This window comes from Gopherus evgoodei, chromosome 5 (genome assembly GCF_007399415.2).
Source record: "Gopherus evgoodei ecotype Sinaloan lineage chromosome 5, rGopEvg1_v1.p, whole genome shotgun sequence".
NCBI lineage: Eukaryota > Metazoa > Chordata > Testudines > Testudinidae > Gopherus > Gopherus evgoodei.
Window position 1 is genome coordinate 85,145,482 of NC_044326.1, and position 23,880 is coordinate 85,169,361.

At 38.8% G+C, this 23,880-nt stretch overlaps 1 protein-coding gene across 7 annotated transcripts in view; it reads left to right on the plus strand.

Annotated features, from left to right (window-relative positions):
- LRBA (LPS responsive beige-like anchor protein) overlaps positions 1-23,880 on the plus strand; it is a 427,307-nt gene that overhangs the window by 119,827 nt on the left and 283,600 nt on the right. For all 7 annotated transcript variants that reach the window (XM_030563560.1, XM_030563562.1, XM_030563561.1 and 4 more), the window contains exons 27-31: positions 1,945-2,072; positions 3,819-3,926; positions 5,431-5,602; positions 6,356-6,803; positions 21,647-21,780. In XM_030563560.1, coding sequence (XP_030419420.1) covers positions 1,945-2,072; positions 3,819-3,926; positions 5,431-5,602; positions 6,356-6,803; positions 21,647-21,780 — 990 coding nt within the window. The remainder of the gene's footprint in view (positions 1-1,944; positions 2,073-3,818; positions 3,927-5,430; positions 5,603-6,355; positions 6,804-21,646; positions 21,781-23,880) is intronic.

Sequence of the window (23,880 nt, forward strand, 5' to 3'; positions counted from 1 at the left end):
CATAATAGACTTCTCCTTCTTACTCAAATAATATATACAAGCCTTTATTATTCTGTATTTGAGTAAAATTGCTATGAATGTGATTAAGTATTGGTAAGCATAGTGAGCTGAAATCCATATTTGGTGCATATTTTCATCTTGTCTATAAAGACTTCCGTGTATTGAAAATGCACCCCAAATAACTGGGATTAAAAATACCAGGTTTCAGGAAAATGTCATCTTTAGCATATATAAAACTCTGAGAGGAAGGAAGCTTTAAGGAGGTTTAACATTTTATTAAAAGTGATTTGGGAGATGATGTAGACCAGGGATGGGCAACCTTTGGCATGTGGCTTGCCAGGGTAAGCCCCCTGGTGGGCTGAGCCGGTTTGTTTACCTGCCATGTCCGCAGTTTTGGCCGATCACGGCTTCCACTGGCTGCGGCTTACTGCTCTAGGCCAATGATGGCGGCGGTAAGTGGCGGCCAGCACATCCCTCCGCCCGCACCACTTCCCGCAGCCCAGTTGGCCTGGAGCAGCGACCCACGGCCAGTGGGAGCCGTGATCGGCCAAACCTGCAGACGTGGCAGGTAAACAAATCATCTCAGCCCATCAGGGGCTTTCCCTGGTGAGCCATGTGCCAAAGGTTGCCAATCCGTGGTGTAGACTGAAATAACTAGAAATGCTAATTTAAAATGAGTGTAATTCAAACTCTTGCATCATTGTATACTAGCCCTGCTGCATCGAGTACTATACATAGAGTCCTGTGCAGATACAAAATTTGCATCCGCATTCAATCTACGATCTGCAATCATGGTTCGTGGATATAAAGCAGACATCTGCAGATTTTCAGGGCTTTAATTATACAATATTTGTGTAGAGGTGAATTGAACAGACAGTCTGAATTTCCTGATCAGCCAGGTGCCCTGCTTGCCGCTGAGAAGCATCACCAGACCTGCTCTTAAGCCTAGTGGTACAGGGTCAGTGGCTGCTCAAGGTTTATGCCCTCAGTAATGATCACTCCTGTGTCTGCCTTCTTTCCTGCCTTGTTCCTGTCCTGCTCCAGCCTTCCTCCTTTGCCTGCTTCCTGACTCTGGCTCTGACCCTTGGCTTTACTGCAGGTTCCTGACTCCTGCTCCAACTGCTAAGCATGATGACTGCCACTGCCTCAACTACTAGGCCTGACTGTCCATGCCGTAGTTCATGACTGTCAGCTTCTCCCTTTCCAAACAATTAAATCATGAGACAGGTGCAACAGGGCAAACAGAGAAGTAAATTATTAGATCTGTGTATTTCCTTTTTTGAAAATAGTGAGAGGATAAACAAAAAAATCCGTTAAAAAAAGACTAGAGGAGGAATAGGCTTAGTCTGAGAGCAACTGAGCAACAAAGTAGTAAATATTAGTTTGTCCTTTTGTATGTCACACTAATGTATCATTTTAATTTTTCTTCAGTGTCAGTATGCAAAAGAAATTTAGCTCCTTTATGTATCCAGTTGTGCTAATGAAAATGTTTCATAGAGAAAATCATGATGTGAGGACTCAGCAATGCTAACAATCCTCTTGGATGTATAAATATTTATATGTGAAATATGAATTCTGATAACTAATTACTCTGATTTTTACTCTGATTAAATATCTCTTAAGCCTTGTTTTTGGGCAACTTAAAACATAGAAATATTTTTCTCATTTTTTTACTTATTCTTTTAATTTTTAATGTAAACTCAAGCATGTTGTATTCCTTTGCAGTATCAAAGGGGTAGCCATGTTAGTCTGGATCTGTAAAAGCAGCCAAGAATCCTGTGGCACCTGACAAAGTGGGTATTCACCCACGAAAGCTCATGCTCCAAAACGTCTGTTAGTCTATAAGGTGCCACAGGATTCTTTGCAGTATTCCTTGCAGTGATGCACCAATAATATACAATTATTATTTCCCATTTTAACACATAACATATTCTTTCCTTTAAGTGTGTGCAGTGGCAGTAAGAAATTGTTTGGAGTGCCAGCAGCATGCACAAATGAAACCTATTGGAGAAACTGTAAAGAGTCAGAAAACAATGCAGAGCCTGATAGGAACAGGGAAGTCTGCAGCAAAGGCAAGTATATGACACCGTTAAGTAAGGCAAACATTAATACTGCAATTAATGTGTATCAATGGCTAAGTCCCTATGTTTTTTGTTCCATTAACATGTAGCAGAAAAGAAATGTAGAATCAACTAATGTGAATATTAAATCTTAACATAATTGTTCCAAACTGTAAATATAACATTTAAATATCCACCTCTACCCTGTTATAACACGACCCGATAAAACACGAATTCAGATATAACGTAGTAAAGCCGCGCTCTGGTGGGGCGGGGCTGCACGCTCCGGCAGATCAAAGCAAGTTCAATATAACGTGGTTTCACCTATAACAGGGTAAGATTTTTTTTTGGCTCCTGAGGACAGCATTATATGAGGTAGAGTTGTATAACATTGGATTCTTCCCCAATTGAAAAAAGTCCAAATCTGTCTTCTTTTCTCAGGTTCCCCTCTCTATATTTCTTTTAATATGGAATCTGTATTGATCACTGTGCCCTATGTACCATAAATTTGACGTATGTTGAAGAATAGCCTTCAGGAGAATCATGTTTATAGAATCATAGGACAGGACGGAACCTCAAGAGGTCATCTAGTTCAATCCCCTACACTCATCGCAGGGCTAAGTATTATCTAGACCATTCCTGACAGGTGTTTGTCTAACCTGCTCTTAAAAATCTCCAATGATGGAGACTCCACAACCTCCCTAAGCAATTTATTCCAGTGCTTAACCACCCTGAGAGTTAGGAAGTTTTTCCTAATGTTCAACCTAAACCTCCCTTGCTGCAATTTAAGCCCATTGCTTCTTGTCCTATCCTCAGAGGTTCAGAAAAATAATTCTTCTCTCTCCTCCTTGTAACAATCTTTTATGTACTCAAATTATTATCATATCCCCTCTATCTTCTCTTTTCCAGACTAAACAAACCCAATTTTTTCAGTCTTCCCTCATAGTTCATGTTTTCTAGACCTTTAATCATTTTTGTTGCTCTTCTCTGGACTTTCTCCAATTCGTCCACATCTTTCCTAAATGTGGTGCCCAGAACTGGATACAGTACTCCAGTTGAGGCCTAATGAGTGTGGAGTAGAGCAGAAGAATGACTTCTTGTGTCTTTCTTACAACACTTCTGCTTATACTTCCCAGAATGATGATTGCTTTTTTTTCAACAGCGTTACACTGTTGACTCATATTTAGCTTGTCATCCACTATGACCCCCAGATTCCTTTCCGCAGTACTCCTTCCTAGGCAGTCATTTCCCATTTTGTATGTGTGCAACTGATTGTTCCTTCCTAAATAGAGTACTTTGCATTTGTTCTTATTAAATTTCATCTATTTAGTTCAGACCATTTCTCCAGTTTATCCAGATCATTGTGAATTTTAATTCTATCCCCCAAAGCACTTGCAACCTCTCCCAACTTGGTATCGTCCACAAACTTTATAAGTGTACTCTCTATGCCATTATCTAAATCATTGATGAAGATATTGAACAGATCCAGGCCCAGACCATGCAGGACCCTACTTGTTATGCCTTTCCAGCATGTCTGTGAACCACTTATAACTACTCTCTGGGAACAGTTTTCCAACCAGTTTTGCATCTATCTTATAGTAGCTCCATCCCTAATTTGTATGTTGTTCTTACATTTGTTTTGTTTCTTTAAAATAAAAACTATGAAACTGGTATTGTAGTACTAAATATCATACAGTTACTGTTTCCTGGGGTGGTACTTTTATAAACAAGTGACAGAATTGGGTTTCTCTTAAATAGAGTCCAGTTGACATTGTGACTGGCGGAATTTCTCCAATACGAGACCTTGACAGACTTCTGCAGGATATGGATATTAACCGGCTTCGAGCAGTAGTGTTCAGAGATATAGTGAGTTATGAAAAACCTTATAGTTGTTTTATTTTTAAGTTTTTCTTTGTATTTTTCTGAATGCTACACTGCTGCTACGTGCTAGGCAGCTGCCTATTGTTCTGTTATCTAATGGGGTCATAAATGACTCATGAAACTCTGTGGCTTGTCTGGGAGAATTACAGAACAAGGTTTTGAGGTCAGATGAAGGGTCATGTGCAGATGTATGTGTGGTACAATCTCTGTTCCTGTGGGGCATGAACTTAGTGAAATCTTCAGGAGCATGAATCTCTGGAATTCTGCTTTCCTTATAAATGTTGTGTTCATTTACATTAGTGTGTAGAGGTGTATGTGTGTGTAGACACACACACCCACACACCCACACACACACACACACACACACACACACACACACACACACACACACACACACACACACACACACACACTATGTGTACCTGTGGGTGCACACACTCCCTTCTAGGTGCATATTTATAGAAATTATTAAATACAAGCAAATACATTAAAACACATGCATTTCTTATAAAGTGTTACTGGAAACTAAAAATAAAAACGAGTCTCATTTCTTTTTAAAATCCGGCACAATCGAATCTGTATTTCTGTTATGACAATAGGGCTTTAAATTAGAAAGCCATATTCACTTGTGCTGGAGCTCCAGTTGTGGAGTTAAACTGGGATATTTGGCTTACTGTATTAAGTTCCAAAACTTGGAAATAATTTGTAAACATTTTCCTCCTTTGCTAAATAAACACAACTTGGCTGCAGTTTACAGTAAGTGGTATTAATATCTTTGAGACAAAATGGGTAAGGTAATATCTTTTTCTGGGCCAACTTCTGTTGGCAGAACGTCTGGAATTGCAGAAGAGCTCTATGTAGCTTGAAAGCTTGTCTTTTCCACCAGCAAGTTGGTCCAGTAAAAGATTACCTCGCTCACCTTGTATGTCTCATACCCTGGGATTAACATAGCAAACATTAATAGCTTTGTAAGTATGTGAGAAAGTGCTATGTGTGCATGTATAATATGTACTTGGTATAGTACAATTTGACATGATCAACTTGAGCATTTATGCAATATTAGATCTAGTCAAGCTGAGGCTTAAACATTCATAGAAAAAAACAAAGGGATTTGGTCACAATTGTATCTCCCCCAATTTTATAGACTGGGTGAATAGTGACTAGAAAACATTGTTCTTCCAGTGCTACATGTTACTTGATATTTTATTATCTAAACTAAGATGCAACTTTGTCAAAATTTAGGAAACCTAAACTAGAGCAATAGATTCTTTGAGATGGTTTATATCCTCGGTATAAGCATGATTGATTAATGGATTGATTCTGCAACAGTGGTTTGTAGGTATACATTCTTATAAGTCAGTTTCATCCATGACATTTCAGTATAACTTTTGTTTACTCATTTCTATTTCTGGTAGACCATGGGCTACCATATGAAGGGAATATCCCACTGTTTAAATTGTAATGGAAGAATAAATGTTGTTCTTCACAGGAGGATAGTAAACAGGCTCAGTTCTTGGCCTTGGCTGTAGTATATTTTATCTCAGTCCTTATGGTGTCAAAATACAGAGACATCCTGGAGCCCCAGAATGAATGGAGGCAACCTCATCTTAGCCAGTCATTCAAGGGAACAGAGAATGGAAGTAGTGAGGCAACATCTACAGGTTAGTGACACAAGTGGATACATGGTTATACATCAAATATCACTTATTATGCTTTATAGGACTATATAGAATTCTGCTTATGGATGTACATAAATATATGTATTATAAACACTTTGAAGCTGCAAACTTTTGAATGTGCCATTTAATTTATGTTTTATCTGACAGCACTGAGAAAAACCTAGCTTGCAAATTGCTACTGCTGTCTATTTGTTGTTGTTGTTACCTCTGTAGGGCCTAGGTGCCATAGTCAAGGACCAGGACCCATAGTGTGTGGTCCTGTTTAGTGCACAATTAGTCTCATTGAAGCACATAAGTAATAGTGATCATTAACTTAAGCTAAGCATGTGTATGAGTATTTACAGAGTCAAGGCCTCATTTTCTTAGTTTAAATTGTAGTAGTGTGTTTCTTTCTTTCTATTCTTTCAAAAAGCAATTAGTCTGATTTTTTTCATCTTTTACTATTGAGTCTGACTCCAACTTCTTTTCTTTGTCTTAAATTTTATTCTCATAGACAGTTTTTGAGGACTTGTCAGAAACTTGTAGATGTGATTTTTTTCTGTGAATTTTCAGTGTAAACCCATGAACCAACTAGAGACAAACCTGAAGATAAATATAACATTCTTCAAGTATATATAAAATATATTAGCAATGTCTTTATCACCTATTGATAGATCTTAGAAGTAATATGGTTGAAGTTGTTCTGTTAACAATTAACTTGAAATATTTTTTCCTTCTTTATTTGGGGGTAACAAGATGTAGAAAACCCATCTGCTACTATTGGTGCTTCAACTTCAGAATCTTCTGTTGATACTGGAAGTTCAGCACCTGTACGAAGAAGAGACTCGGGCATTGGAGAGGAATCAACTTCTGGTCAAGCAAACAATTCAGATGCTGTTCCTGAAGCAGCACCTCAGAGTGCCAGTTCAGGTCCAGATGCTATCAGTGAAGTATTATGCACACTTTCTTTAGAAGTCAATAAACCTCAGGAAAACAGGAGTGAGGCAGAAAATGAGTTGACTGAGAAGACTGCGTCTTCTGTACCATCTGCAAAAAATGTCAACGTAAAGGACATTCTCAGAAGCTTGGTTAGCACCCCAGCAGATGGTGCCACAGTGGATCCTACCCTTCTGCCACCAACCTTCCTTGGAACTCTTGGTGATACTGCTGCTGAGCAGCATGTGCAATTCCGTTCCTTTGACAGGTAATATATTTTCTTTATATTTTGTATAAAGAGCACCATTTTGTATTCTTTGCTTAAATGTATAATGTAGGGTACAGAAAAGTTACGCTGCATAGCAATTTGACTCATTCCTAGTTATGTATCTGGTGAACAACCTGCATAATCTCACATGGTAGTAAAATAATGAAATTAAGGCCCAGATTTCTAAAGATATTTAGGTGTTGCTCCACTCAGCATTGGAACGTCTAACTAAGGAGTCTCAGAGCTGGTCTACACTGAAAACATACATTGGCATAGCTGCAGCTCTCAGGGGTGTAAAAAATCCACAGACTGAGCCACATAGCTAGGCTATTCTGCCTCCTGGTGTAGACAGGGGTAGGTCAGTGGCAAAATTCTTCCACTGGCCTACCTACTGCCTTGGGGAGTGGATTAATTACAGTGATGGGAGAACCCTTCCCATCACTATAGTGAGTATCTATGCTGAATTGCTACAGTCATTGTAGCTTTTTAAGTGTGGACCTAGCCTAAGTCTCATTTTCAAAAGTCAACCTAAATACCTTTTAAAAATCTGGACCTAATTAACTGATAAGTATTTTATTATTTTATTTGTGTGACTGTGGCTGTGATATTGCCATTACCGGAGATGTGTGTTAAAACTGCAGCAAAATGAGATATACAGCATGAAGCTCTTGGAGTGTGACCTACAAAACTTTGGTTTAGTTCTGGACTTTGGAAACCCTGTGCAAACACATAATGAGGGAAGTTGAACAAGATAACTGACAGCATATTAAATGACTTCAAAAAGTGTCAAACAGGTGAAAGTTGTCTTCAGGCCCATGAGTTACAACTGCCATTAACAAGGATAGTCAGTTTCTTTCACAAATAGCACTAGTTGAGATTCTTTGGATTCTCCATTATTGCAGAACCAGATAGGATTAGGTAGTATGAATATAATTTGTGTTGGTAGCTATTAAAAATGAAAATAAGATGGAATACTTGCTAGATTTGTTGGCTAAAGGTGTAAAACAAAAATCACTTGCAACTAAAATTAAATATCGAATCACCTGAACTTGAAAGAATCAGCTATTAGCAAAAACTGGGGCTACTTAACTTACTTGATGTTTATCAGATTATAGAATTCCTAAAACATTCCAAAACATTGGAAACCTCTTGCGCATGTTCGTCATTGACATAGCAATAATAAATTATCTGAGTGGGGTATGTCTGCAATAATTTAAGAAGTAATGATTTGTATAAACCAGCAAGGATGGTAAATTTTATTATTTTCACTATAAACACTGAAAAGTTTTCAAAAATTTGACTTGGCAAATATAATTTTCACACTTTAAATAGAATGTCCTGATAGGTTATTTTAAATGGAATATTTTTAAAGGGGGTTTTCGTGCTTCTGTTGGAAAGGGTTAAAGTGTTGCCAAAGAATTGGCTTAGGACTATTCCTTCTCCCCTTTCTCTTTTTACTCTCGCCTGATTGCTGCCTAATCACTGCTGTAGAGTCTGCAGAAAGAGCATGGACCACCAACAAAACAATACTGGGAAGTTCAGTCTATACTCTATACCAGTGTTCCTCAACGACGGGTCCATGGACCAGCGCTGGTAGCTGATATCTCTGACACAGTTCAGGAAGACAGCAAGCCGGTCCCTGGTAGCAAAAAAAATTGAGAGACATTGCTCTATACTAAAAGAAAATGTGTTCATTAATGGTGGAAATAAAATGCTTACTCACCTAATGATTGCTGGCCTGCCTATCTTTTATTCTGTGGGGCAAATCCCCCTCCCAGAGTAACACCCTTACCTTTCATCCACACTTTCACTCCCTTGAAGTGAAAGTACAGCAGTCCCTTGAGTTTCTTTTCAAGATTATTGTTCTCCATACTTTACTGTTCACAGCCTTGTTTGGTCAGTGACTTGTAAAATGGTTTAAAAAAAACACAGATCCTGTGAGACACCAGTTCTCTATGGCTGCAAAGAATTAGAGGAATTAGGACACAGCAAGAACACTGCATGGTATTTGGTTGCCAGAGGGGCTTTTGTTGGAGGAATAGATGGTACTAGGGATGGTGATTCTTGGCTTGGTGTTGGGAGCTGTGGATTTAATGGAAGGGGGAAGTGCTGGTGTGAAATGGAGGACTGACTGGTGCTGGATCTCATTAATTTAGTGATGTGCTGTTTCAGAAGGCTATAGAACTGACTTAGCAGTCTCTGGAAGTTGTGCATTTTAGTAGCAAGACGACAGGAGGGCCAAAATTGCTGAGATTTGGGGGAGGTGATAGGAAGGGCAACGTAAGAACAAGAGAGGGGAGCAAGTAGCTCCTTTTCCTGCCCTAGTTTCCAATGAGTCTTAATGTGTCCAGGATTTTGCGCCCTTTTTCCCCTCAGCTGTTGCTAGGCAACCCACCAGATGTCCCCTCATGACCCACAGGATCATCATGCTGCACTAGTTGAAGTGCTATTCTCTTCCACTGATACATCTACTGGGTCTTGATGAAGTAGTTTCTTCTCTGAAAAAAATACCAAATTGATAGTTATCTTGAGATACATTGTAAAACTCTAATGCTCCAACCTCTTGTTTTCATTACATTTTTCTGTTATGTTGTCTGGGTGGAAAATTTCTGCTGCTAAATTCCTTGTGGTTAAGCTGAACCATTCTTTCTTTAACTTTGGCTTTTTCCCTGCACATGACAGTTCTTGCAGATTCTGGTCTACTTATCCAAATTATAAATTGACCAAATCAGTTGAATATACCCTGCATCAAGAAAGTGAAGATATCTAATATAGGATAAGAGTGTGTCGAGGAGAGGGTTTTCTTTGACAATTTTAGCCCACATTTTTAACATTTAACTGAAACAAAGTTCAAAGAAAATTTATCTTGCCATGACTATATTCATTTTTTCTATCTAGCAAATGGGTTTTACAGCATGCCCAGAAGGAAAGTTGGTATCAGGTAAGGGAGACTGAATGACATGTAAGGGAGTTCTTGGGGAATAAGCTCTGTTGGTTTCCAGGGGCTGCCTGCCTCTTTACTTATCTCAGTTGTGGCAGTACAGCATAGGAGAGAAATAGTGTCTGAGATAGGGATGAGCCAGATCCAGTTGCCACTTGGAACTCCTCCTAGCGGCCATTGAGCAAATAAATGCAATTCTTGGGTCACTGGGGTCATGTGCTCAGGGTGAGGTACTTCTGCCCACTAGTTTCATGACTGGAAGAAAGTGATAACACCATTTACTCTGTCTCTTTCTTAATTTGAAAACTTTTCAAAGTCTGGACCTTATTTTTGTAGGTTGCCTAGCAGAACCAGGACCTGATTATAACTGGAGCTCTTGGATGATACCATAATCTGAATATTTAATAATTAGCTGTAAGAAATAAAACTGAACAAAAAAATCTGTTTGACAGTAAGTTCAGTTATGTCAAATTGCTTATATGCTAATACATTATCATACAGCTGAATGGGCAGAGCTAGCGAGTTATTTATTTCCATAAAAACAAAACAGAACCAACCCAAAATACCTTGGTTAAAAACTCACACAAACTGATAAAAGCGAGGGAATAACCAATTAAAGCCGTGTTTCTCAAACTTTCCTTCTCTTCAGGAAAACAAAACTAACTGTGCCCTGCACCTCAATTTACATCTTCTGTGGTTCTTCACATCGGCTTTGGAAAGCATTTGCTGTAGGTCTTCATTATATGTTTCCTCTCCTTTCCTACATGCTTTGTGCAGTGACACAGATAACAAAGCAGACATATAAATAATCATTGTCATTTGAATTAGCATCTATTGTTTGAGGCTCTGTGTAAACTCAGCAGAAGTCTCTGAAGTGGGTACATTGTTCATATTTTGAAGGTTTTACTCACAACTATAATAGCTAGAGGGTATTTTAGATGAAAATGGTAGCTACTCAATACTCATAATTGAACTTTAAGATGCTCTTAAAATAGGGCATATGTTCCTGTTTTTTTTCTAAAAGCAAGTGGCTAACTCGTGTGACATTTCACACAGTGTTAGTTTTTATGCTCTTGAATTTTCTGGATTTTTTTTTTCTGTCTACTTTTTAATAGGAGGTGTTTAAATTTGAGCTCTAGCTGATTTTTTTTCCCCTGGGCAGTCTTATTTTTCATTGTTGACTGATATCTCTTGAAAAAATGGTCCATTGGCACAAAAATTGGTAGAGGGCTGGTGCCGCGGTGTGTGTGTGTGAGAGAGAGAGAGAGAGAGAGTGAGTGAGTGATGTTGGATTTAGGTCATTTTTAGCTGTTGCCAACAAACCTGATTGGTTATCTGGAAAGATGCTGGGCACATGCAAGCTTGGTTGATTGATACATTGGGGATGGAACAGACGCCTGCAACCTTCTCAGTTAGGAACTACGGTCTTATTAAATTTTATCCGATAGAGAAGGGTTTGTGCACTGCTGCTGACAAAATATTTTACATCAGCTGCTGTACTTCTATCCCCTGTAGGTCTGTGCCCTCTATCTTGTACAACTCTGACATCCAATCAAGTATTCAAAAAAAAAAAAATTAGAAAATCAATACACAAACTTTTCTGTGAAGCAGTTATAGTGGTTACATGCACACGTCTGAGATAAACCCCAAAAAGCAAGACAATGGAGAGATAAGGCACCTAACAAGACATACCCTCTACTGCTCCACCCACAAGCACACACCTTTAAATTTCCACAACTACCACACTCTGTAACCTTAACTGCCACTCTCTCCTCAAGAAGATGAGCCTTCTTTAACCATTATTTTGCCCAGGCCCCTTCATTAAATGACTGACCTAATACAACTCACTACTGCACTACAACCTACAAGAGTTAGTGTTGGCGGAGGGAGAGAGAGGGAATATTCCAGTAATAGAGTGTGTGCAGAAAAAAAGGGTGACTGAGTTAAGGTTGTGATGTACAGTCTATCATGTTGAGGTTGCGGTGATGGCAAGTTGTGTGCTGTTGAATGGAAGAGCGGAAGGTGTGTACAATTAGTTGCCACAACTTTTTCATTTCCTTGCTTTTGTAGATTTGCGTCAGATGTGTTGTGTGCGTAGTGATGCTGACTGCTTCACAATGACATTTCTAGGGTATTGGTTTCCTGTGGTTTTTTTATGCTTAATTGAGGGGGGTGCTGGTGTGAGGAAGAGGTCAGGAGCCAGTGGAGGGTTGAAATATAGCTGCTGATATAGCATATTTTATCCATCAGCAGCGGCACGTAAACCCTTGTGTCAGCATCTGTGTACTGCTAGGTTGTGTAACTCTTCATTTCCTTACTTTTGTGGTGTCAAGTAGTCAGAAGTGCATAATGTATAAGTGAAAGCTTTACTCATGTCAACCTAGTAGTGACGTGCACAATCTCACCTCTAGGGTAAATCTGTTCATTTGTAATGTGACACATAGGTAACTAGCTCATAAATCAAGAGTGTTAAAAATTGATTTTTAACATAGTAAATACTAGATAAAGTATGTAATTTCTACATTAAAAATGTGGAAAGAGGAAAATCGGCAGTTTCACGAACACTTGAGGATAACTTTATTTAGTGCAAAACTTTTAAAAAGTAAGTTTTGGCTCTGAAATGATATCTACATCTACTGGGATTTTTCTGGTTGGAGTGGGTGGACTAGGTTATGACCTTTTTACAGGAAGCTGTAGCAGAGTTAGAAGGAATAGCTTTTATCTCTGAGGGATCACCAAAATACTAACAGTACAGTGGGAAACTTTGGAAGGGCAGATTTCAGGATGCTCTATGCAACTTACTGGGTCTGGTTTGCATTTAATGTATTGTCTGGTGGCAAACACAAAGCTTGGTAAGTTAACTTTTTTTTTGAGACACCTTGTTAAAAGTTGTTCCCATGTAGCAGTTTACCAGCGGAGTATCTCTGGAAATTTCAAAGCATCTCTCTGATCCTGCATTTATCTCAGGAATGCTGTGTCAGAAATCAAAACTCTCCTCATATCTTAAGGATTATCAACTTCCCAGCCGTAGCTGGAGAGTATACAGTAACAGCTATGTGAGTGAAACCTTGCTGAAAGGCTGCCAGGTTGAAGGCTTTTGCAAACAACAAGGTGTGTGTGTTCATTCCCATGCCAAAAATCTTCCTCTTATCTTATGTGAAGATCCAATATGGTGATTAGTCTGTGCCAGGGGTTTATCTTGATAAAGTTCAAGGGCTGGGCTGACTTTTTCACTAGATCCACAAAGACAGTGAATTAACAGAGTCCAATTGTAATATGTCCTGAGACTGTTTTTTGTAGACAAGCAAATGTTACTAGTGTCTCAAGAAAAGACGACTGATGGAAAAATAAAAGCAACACTTCTTTTCAGATTAAAAAAAAACAAAACCCCAAAACTGAATTCTTTCTTGGCTAGTCTAATAACCTATTAACCTATTACTTGCCACTTTTACTATGTGACTCTCTCCTGACTCCTGCTACTTTTTGTGGACAAATTCAGTGATCACGGAGTTTGGGGAAGCAAACATTGAGGGTATAAGAGAAACAGATGTGTAAATCATGGCTCTACAGTGTGGCACTTAAATCTGAGGCTAAGCTTTAACTCGCAAAACAGATATTTTTATAAGCTTGTTTGCTTCTTGGAATGTCACACATGTAAGCTGCTTAGTTTGGGTCAGTCTATTTATGCATTTCCCACTGTCATGTGTGCCCTTTTTCAGTGGCTGTATTTTAGATGATGAGTTTTGTGGATTTAACATAATTTATGTACAGAATAAACACATGTAAATATTGCCCGGTATACTTTGAAAAGGTTGGAAAAGACTACATCTACAAGTATGGACAAAAGATGATCATAGGAGAGCTCTACAAACAAAGACCGGGAGTAGTTCCCTAGTTAGGAGCTCAAACATACGTGAAAGTCCACTCTATTTAGCATCTGTTCATGTGAAGGAAACTTTTCTTTTCTCCCTCCACCAGAGTCTTCTGGATGCTGTGAAAATGCTCAGATCTATGGTGATGAGTGCAGTCTGGCTGTAGGATGGGATTGTACTGTTTCTCTCCTTCAGCCTCCAATATTCAGGATAATTTTTTCTTGGCAGTAACTCCAGTATTTGCCTCTGACCATAGCTTTCCTGAGTAGCAGCATGAAATTGACGTGGCTTTGTTTTTTTTATTGCAACTTATAGGATTTCTTTTAAAGCTGGATGATGTGATGTAATTATTTACAAACTGAAAACTTAAATTCTGCCGTAGAAAAAAATTGATAGGTCATGGCAGGTTCTCTCTCAGCCCCTACTCTTTCCCTCCCACTTCTTCCCGACTGCAGACTGTAGTGTTTTGCCCATATGATCCCTGATGGGGGTGTGAGGAGCTCTCATTTTTTACCTTTCTCCCAGGGTGTGCAGAGAAGGAGGGAAAGGTAACTTTACTGATAACTGAGCCAGTAAGATGACAATGTGGGTATGTCTACACTGCAGTAAAACACCTGCCTATGTCAGCTGACTTAGGCTTGTGAGGCTCAGGCTGTGGGACTCTAAAATTGCAGTGTAGACATTTATGCTCGGGCTGGAGCCTGGGGTCTGGGACCTCGGGATATTCTGTTTCTTTCGGAGAACAAACAAGCTGCTTCATTGGTATCCAATGTGAAAAGTGAGATACTAGAAATCAAATCCTAGTAAATTTCCATGTGCCAGTGGGAGTTAAAATTAATGTATTGATTTCTAAATTGTTAAGAAGCCATCAGGTAGGCTTGATTCACATTTTTTACTTTGAGTCAAGCCCAAGCAACCTGTGAAACTTGCAATACATTTTTAAAATTAAATGTAAGCTTATCATTTTACTAATAAATAAGCAGGGGAAAAGGTACTTAGAATTTTTCTTATATTTATAGATATTTTGCATCTTATCAAAAGAAACAAAAATAAGCATTCTAAAAATTGAGGAATAGATGATTGTTTAAAGAATTTGGCTGGATTATTTTTCTGTAAGCCTTTTGTCTCTGATAGAAGTCACTGCTCAGTTTGGTGATCTGTGCTCATTCAGCAGTGAATAATTGTCTGCAACACGAAGCCTTCCTACACTTCAGCATAATTGGGACTAATAACACATTGACCTTCTGGGTAAGATGTATTTATGGCGGCTGGTCTACACTGTATCTGACCTACGTTTATCAATTCTTGTGCTATAAATTCTTGCTTTAAACATTAAAGATTTGGTTTTAAATTAAAGAAGAAAAACACGAAGTAGTTGTGTTAATGAGACAATCTACTCAAGACCTTCTAATGTTTACAGATGTGTTGAGGCAGAGCTTTGCTCAGAAAATGTGTGAGAATATTTTGTTTATGGTATTTTTCTAATTTATATTAACTTTCCCATATCTGAAATGGTTAGTATTATAATTTGCAAATGTTAGGTGATGAAGAAATATAGAATTAAATGAGGTGGCTGAATGATTTAGATATTAAAGGAATAAAATGAATTGATGGGTAATCTTGCGTGTGATCAAGGTACTCAAGATGATGGTCATCTTTGAACCTAGGACATGAATTTGGTGTGTGAAAATAACCCAACATTCCTTATAAACATGGTAACATGTAAAATAGGAACTATGGAGGCTTATAAATATATTATTTCTGTAGATCCAAGAGTTTCTCACTTTTAAAAACATAATTCGCCAATCAATTAATTTACTATGGGAAAGGAAAACATCTTGTTTATATGGTAACCTGCTTAAAGACAAAGCAAGTGCTCAACTTTTTAGTGGGCTAGAAGGTGTTTGAATATTTGGATATTTAAGATAATTTTGTTTAACATTAGATTTAATATGATGCATATTCCATAGTTTCTACATAATTTCTATTTTATATAGACATTTATCTTAAAATAATGGGTTTTCTAGTGGCTCATGAATTGGTCTGTCAGTTGGCACTTCTTTAACGCAGAGTATTTTAGCTGTGAAATAACCCTTTTTTTTGAGACCAACACCAGAACCACTTGCGCTAGTTATGGAGCTGTTAAACAAGTAAGATATATTTTTTTATCTGAAAGTTGTTACATTTCTACTTAGCTACTGAGGGTGAGAAAATATCAGTATCACTTTCTAAGGAACAGTATTAGAATTTATCACAGTATCAAAGTTTAAACAGAGGACTTTAAGGTACTGGATCTGTGATTCAAATGTACTCTTGTGCATCCCAGCTAATAGAAAGCAAACAAATCTACTTATAATAAACATGCCTTGGTAACATGCCTTCAAGAGGCCCTTGAGTTGAACCTCTACAAAATAAATCCTGTGGCTATAATCTTATTTGATTAGCTTCTTTAAACTGTGCATAAAAAATAAGGGAAAGATGCAGAGTATAAATGGATTACATAAAAAATACATTAAATACCAGATTAAAATAAATGGATAATAGGCCAAACTTTAGTTGCAAAAAGATGATGTTACGGCACTTAAAGATTACATTTCATTCTTTTTGAGTTCTCATCTAAACTCCAGATTCCGGAGACCATGGCAATTGCGGGTAACTGAGAAGAGAGCAAGTTCAAAGATTTACTACATAAAACTTTTGGGCCCATCCCAGATCATCTCAGTGGGGGGGCAGAAGACAGATCTGTCTTCGAGACTAAGCTTGATAAGTTTATGGAGGGGATGGTATAATGGGATAGCCTAGTTTTGGCAATTAATTCGTCTTTGACTACTAGCGGTAAATATGCCCAATGGCTTGTGATAGGATGTTAGATGGGGTGGGGTCAGAGTTACTACAGAGAATTCTTTCCTGGGTGTCTGGCTGGTGAGTTTTGCCCACATGCTCAGGGTTTAGCTGATTGTCATATTTGGAGTAGGGAAGGAATTTTCCTCCAGAGCAGATTGGCAGAAGCCCTGGGTTTTTTTTCGCCTTCCTCTGCAGCGTGGAGCACAGGTCACTTGCTGGAAGATTCTCTACACCTTGAATTCTTTAAACCATGATTTGAGGACTTCAGTGGCTCAGACACAGGTTTGATACAGGACTAGGTGGGTGAGATTCTGTGGCCTGCATTGTGCAGGAGGTCAGACTAGATGGTCATAATGATCCCTTCTGACCTTAAAGTCTGTGAGTAATGACTGGCTGATATTTTTTCTAGGTGCCAGTTTAGCATTGTGAACTCCACTCACTCCTTTATGTGCTGGATACAGTTTACACTTAAATTACAGCTGATCAGGGAAAATGTTTTCCCTTTGGATTCCATCTCTTATGATGCACTACAGTCTTCCCTCTTGCTGAGCTACTGTGGTGCATTATGGAAGTCCCTGATTGCGGTGCATCATGGTAGATATAATCTTGCTGGAGAACCGGATTTATAGAGGAGAATGGGGACACTCAAAATACAACTTCCATGAGACACCAACATGTTTCTAAATTGAATTGTTTTGCTTTAACTGAAACATTTTCCTGTTTCAGATATTTGGGGTTTATTTTGACAAAAATTTCTGTGGAAAGCAGATAGTTCTTGTGAAAAACAATTGAAATAACTTTTATGGATAATTTTTGACCAGCCTTAACTGAGAGGCAGTTTTTCTAACATCCTCCAGGGTGGGTATATATAAATCCTCTTACTGAACTGCAACATAGGCTCTTCTGTATACTCAACTTTGGGATGTTTAATGACTCTGCTTCTTACCACTTGAATTCAAGTAGATCACTTGTGGTGTTGAGCCATTATCGCATGCTTAGTTAAAGCTCAATTTTCTTTTCTGTTTTCAGTTGCAAGTTTCCATTCTAATAAGAAATAATGAGATTGTAATTAAAAAAAGCCTGTGAAGTTACGTAATGGTAATTAATTTTGTGTGTGTGTGTGTGTTATAGTCACGTTTGTGATGCAGTTACTCATTGTTTCCTTTGCTGTCTGCTGAGCTCTGAGAATGTGTAAGAGAATATTAGGGAATATTAGGGAGTCCTAAAATCCTACTATCTTCATATACCTAGTGAATGTGAATAACAACTGTTATAGTTGTCCTAATACTCTCTACAGATGATTTTAGAGGCCAGAGGGCCCGTTTTGATCATCTGCTTTGAACTGCTGCATATTACAACGCAGGAAAAAAAGGGATCCCAGATTGCTTTAGCTGTAGCTGCACCTGCACCTCTCCTCAAATGGCAGTGCGAACTCTAGAAACTTGGTGTAACTAATTCCTTGGTAAGTTCAGCTACACTTAGCACAGTAGTAGCAGTGTTAGTATCAGGGTATGAAGAACAACTGTGGTGTAACATTGTGTTAGCCACAACACAAAAAATGACAGCTCGTATTTCTGATTGGTCATGCCTGGTTTTGTCCCAGTGCTTACTGCCAGTTCTAGGTTGGGAGAATTGAGGTTGTAGGGTGTGGTTTTGGAGAAATCTTCAATTTCCACCCTTGGTTTTCAGAGGATTAAGTATAGGTGGATTTGATGGAAGGGAATTTATTACTGTTGGTCAACCTTAACTTGGCATGATCATAGTTTTGTGCAGTGAATTGTGTCCAGTTCTGGTGCTGTGACTTATATTAGCCCTAGGGTTGCCAACTTTCTAATGGCTGACAACTGACCCCTACTGCCTTGCCCCTGCCCTGCCTCTTCCCTGAAGCTTTGCCCCCCATTCGCTTCTCTTCCACCCTCCCTGTACTCTCACTGCCCTCCCTCATCCTTGTAGCTGGATCTTCTCCACCCTGCCCCACTCGCTGGGCTTCCTCTGCTCTGGAGCTGTAGCCTGACATGGAGCCTGTCTGCCTGCCCAAGAGATGCAGGTAGGAGGCAGCCCTTCTGTCCGTGCCCGCAGTAACTAGACTTTTGATGTCTGGTCAGTACATTTGACCGAACCAGTCAGGTCCCTTTTTCGACTGGACTTTATGGTCGAAAACTGGGCACCTGGCAACCCTAATGAGCACATTTCTTATAGACAATTACAGAAGGTTTATGAAGTCTTCCAAAATTCCTTCTATCTCAAAACTTAGTGCATATGTTCTTAAGCTAGAGAAGGAAATCCTAAAATCTAAAATTAAAGATTCTGATCAACCATTTATGTGTAATACTTTCAGAGAATCCAGGCTTTTCCTACCCTAGAGATTTAGAAGCCATAGTGGCTTCATAATTGCTTGGGGCCTATCAGTGTAGTTTTCATAGCCCTCTTAAAGGTTACTCCTGGGGGAATCATCTGCCACTGTGCAATGCAGAATTGTGCAAAAATTAATGTTGTGTACACAGAATTTTCTTTTCCCCACAGAAAAGGGCTGCAGAGATGTTGGCTGTCACTAGGGGCTGCTGGACCTGGCAGAGTCCAGCTTGCAAATAGAAGACAAGGCCGGGAGGAGGGGAAGGGAGTTGAGAGGGTTTCTGGCAGCTACAGTTCCCCACACAGCCTGAAGGAAGAAGGTGGTGGCATGTGGGAAACTCAGTGGAAACCCGGGACCCAGTATCAGGCTGTTTATCGCTCCGGATCCCTGGTCTCAGTGGGAGGGGGGGTTAGGGGATATGAGTGTCTGGGCTGGGGGGGATGTGGATGGGCTCTGGGGAGGTAGAGTGTGAGAATGTCTGGGCTGGGGTGGGAGATGGGGACCTGCAGCTGGCCTCTGAAGGGCAGCAGGTATGAGTGTCTGGGCTAGGGGAACCTGGCTGGGCTCTGGTGGGGAGGGGGTGTGGGTATCTGGCCCCTTGGGTGGGCTTAGGCGGGGAAAGGGGGTAGAGAAACAGGAACTGGGTTGTCATGGGGGTTTCTCTAACTCAACTCCTGTGGGAATTTTTGTGTCTCTGTATTATTACAGACATACTTGCTGACAGGTATTTTGAATAAGTTACCAAAATAATTGAAACTGCTGTGATTATATAGTGTTATTTTGACAAATAAAATTAGCAGAATTTTGTGGAATTTTAAAATATTGTGCACAGAATTTTTTATTTTTTGGCACAGAATTCCCCCAGGAGTAAAAGGTGGAGGGCCTCTTGTTTCATGATTCCTGAGAACAGACGATATAGAAAAATCCTGAAAACATATGACACTATAAATGAAAAAGGAAATGTAGCACGTGTTTGTTAATTTGGTACTTTCAGTATTAAAAATAATTGTATTGATGTAGGAGAGAGCTATTCAACAACAAGCTATTTATGCATACACAATAACTACCTTGAACTTGTCCTAAAGAAGAGCAATAATAGCATCTTGGTATCGCATGTCTAAAGGGATATTGTCTGTTTTATGCTCTGTAATGTAAGGCATGAGGAAATGCAAGGCCCTATTGTATATTAATGGCAATGTATGTGTAATTTAGCAGACAGTGTATATATTTATATAAACTATTTTTCTAATACAATGTACAGGTTTGGTGGAAACTGATATGTACATGTGATAGAAATTCATGGCTCAAGCACTTTGTCTTGGCTTGGGGCTCAGTTGGTTGTTACGTCTGTTTTTTAGTGTATAGTTCACATTAGCAGTCAACCTTATAATGATGTGACATGCACTATCTCCAAGTATGGTGGCTGCCTACTCCTAGCAATAGGAAGGTTGATTTAATTGGTAACACAGACTAGTTTATGTGACATACATTGGTGTGAAGGAGAAAGACAACTGATCCATTTTCTCCTTCTAATTAAAATTATTTTTAAAGTATTTAACAAAAACCTCTTGTTACCATGCCTGAATTTGGTTCAAGTTTCTAAGTAACTTTATTTAGAAACTGAATTCTTTAAAGTTATTAAGGGAATAATTTCAGTGTGTAGTTACACTACTGTCAACAGAAGATATGGTTAAATAAATTGAATGGTTGAAGACTTTCAACTTACTGTTAACACCAGGTAATTAAAAGTAAGCGCTGCTGTGGGAGTGCATTATATATCAGCCGCACTCTTTACCTCATTAGTTGGGTTTTTGCATGTCTATGGAGCTAACTTGCAATTAAAAATGCCTTAAAATGTATGCTTAACAAGGTCTTTTAGGTATTTGGAATAAAGTATTACAATTTAATTGAAATTAGTGTATCATAAATAGATTTCTTGGTAACATACAAGATAAATCTCCATGCCTAACTTGACATTTTACATGTTTTCTTCTCCTTTTATGTTTTGTTGTTGAATGTAATGCCTGAAGTTGAGCTTATGTAAAGACTGGTGACACTGTCTTCAGGTCTAAGAATCTTCTGATTTGTTTAATAAGTATATCTTTAAGTTCAGATATCTCCATAGATTTATTTCCATATAAGATGAATTTGAAATGTAGTGAAGACATTTAATGTATGTACTATTCATTAGCATTTCAGGATGGGTTTAGTTATTTTTATACTGTAGTTGTCTCCATTGAGAAGTGGTCCAGTATTGTAAAACAGAGAATTAAAGGACCCTATCACATTTAGACAGTTTTCAAGGTGTATATTGTCAGATCTCAGTATCTTTCATTCTGAGTACAGTATATTGACATCCTAGCCCCTTTCTACCTTTCTGTGTTCAGCTATGTTAGATCATTAAAGCATGGTGTTGCTCTTAAAGCAGAACTCAATATGAGTAATATCAAAGGCAAAAACTGTTTTTACTTTGGGATCTATCCCAGTTCCAGTAACCTACCCTAGTAGTTGTATATCCGTACAGTTTTAGCTGACCATGTTTCTGGGAGATTGAAATGAATGTTAAAGCCTTGCTATAAACAATTGGAAGGAGGAGAGGGAGAAAATAGATAAAGTGTCAGTGCATATCTTTAGATTGGTCACCCCTTTTGCCAACCTAAGAGAATGTGGAAGGAAGTATTGAACTTGCTAGCTAACATGGTTTGCAGAAAACAGAATTCTGTATGTATTATATTTCTTTGCTTTCAAAAAAGGTCCACTGTATGTGAACTCTTCAAAATAAATAAATAAATATATAATATTATTTTCTAACTTTATTTATTTCTCCCTCTAGGAGTGTTGTTGTAGCTCCAAAGAAATCAACTATTTCCCCTTCTACAGCTACCATGAGTGTACCCACAAATGCTGTCAGCGTGGTTTCTTCATTAGATTCAACGCAGGCCCCAGATCTGACAGGAGAATCTCCTGGTGAGTAAGGGTGAATGGAAGACAGCTTAATAGAAAAGAAACAGAAAAATATAATAAAGTGGAATCATCTGTAATGAGATTCCCTATCAAAATTTTAACCATCAAAACATTGCAGAATATTAACAATTATTTATTTGTTATTTTCTGTTGGAAAACTTATCTGAATCTATATTAGAAAGAAGCTTTTTTCTGTAGTTGCTTTTTTCCCCTAACTGGGTGTATTAGGTAATATAGGACTTATTATATCAGATCAGAGCAAGGAAATTCTGAGGCCCTGGGTCCTGCAAGCTGTTCTGCATATGTCTGCTGATGCACACATGCGACAGCTTGCAGGGTTGGGAGCATGTGCTTGATAACCTATCTTTAACTATGGCCAGTACCAGATACTTCAGAAAAGGATAAAATACCTGTATGTTAAATCTGGCCAATCATGCAGTGGTGTTGCTTGGTTTTGTGACCATGAGAATTCCTTTCTGACCCTCACCAGTGATCAGCTTACACCTTAAAGCACAACATTTGACTACTCATGTGATCCTTAGCTTGCATGCCATAGCTGGAAATGCTTATAAAGCTAATCTCCTTTTAAACAAAAGAATCCTGCTAAAGTATTTTTATTGACCACCAGTGATATTGATCTGCATAAGCTTACTATGTGTAGTAATTTCTTTTGTTCTAAGTTTCCTGCTGTTATTTTCATTTTGTTCGTTTTTGTCTCATTATCGGACAGAGCAAATATAAGAATTTGGTTGCTTTTAACAATACTTCCCATAATTCCAAAAAAAGATGAGAATATTTTTGATAAGCAGAAGTAATACAATAGGAAGAAATTTTAATTAGCGTAGGGATATGTTGCACTTTTTCTACTAACAGGTAATGTTTTTTCTTGAGGGTACTTTTTTATTTTTAAGCCTTCCTCCACTTAAGTATGATCTTGAAACTTGAATATTGCAATGTAGAATATTTATGCTAACTGAAAGTAGGTCTGAATATATTCCCTACAAAGGCAGTCATGAAATCTGAGTAATTGCAGTGGTACTCTTAATTGAGGACAGATTTAGTATAGGTTGTTTTTAAACATACAATCATGTCGTACTTTGAGTCCCGAGGCTCTCCTTTTCTTTCTGTACAACAGGTCTAACACTCTGATATAATGCATAAGGCCTGCTCTTTTTGGTCAGCCATTTTGTAGTCCCAAGGCTGTGTGTGTTCTCACAAGTATCTATGCCCAGCAAAACCACCAATTTTCATGCTAAACCTTTGAATAGAATTGAAGCTCTATGTCAAGGAAGCTTCCATCCGTGTCTGTTAACCTGGCATTTCTTTGTACTAGTTGTTGCTAATGATGTATCAGAAACAGAAGACCTAGAAACAAGTACAGTCCCCTTCCCAAGTGCCCTAGTGGGCACATTTATTGTCATCTTTATTCTCTCCAGCTCTCTGCAAAAGTACTTGTGGGAGTCATGTAGATTTAATTGCAACCATGCTACATGAAAGGAAACACTTTTGTGATCCAATATTTCCTTGCTGCCTGATACAGAAAGGAAGATTGAGTTCATCACTCAAATTTGCATGAGATAGTAGTATGCTAGTCTAGGAGGCAGGTCTAGTCTAGGAAAATAAACTGTTTTAAAAATACGTCACAGTTCAAGAGGGAGCCTAGGGTTGACTAGGAGCAAGTAGCATATTTTTGAAGGCTTTACACTCTGTATATAATAAAAGCACATTAGTTAAAATCTGTTAGCCAACATGGTAAATCACGGCCTATTTTCCTCAGTTCGATAGGGCCTAGATTATTGAGAAACTGCTGCAATGATTTGAATCACTTTGACTAGAAGCACATCAGTGGAATTTAACTTGCAGGCTCTCTAAATGGTATATACTTTTTCAGGGCTGCCCAGAGGATTCCGGGGGCCTGGGACCATCCGCTGGTCCCGCGGCTCCGGTGGAGCATCCGCAGGCACGCCTGCGGGAGGTCCAACGGAGCCGCGGGACCAGCGGACCCTCCACAGCCATGCCTGCGGGAGGTCCACCGGAGCCGTGGGACGGGCAAGCGGCAGGGGGCCCCCTGCGCGGCTAAATGTCTAGATCCAGCCCTGTTCG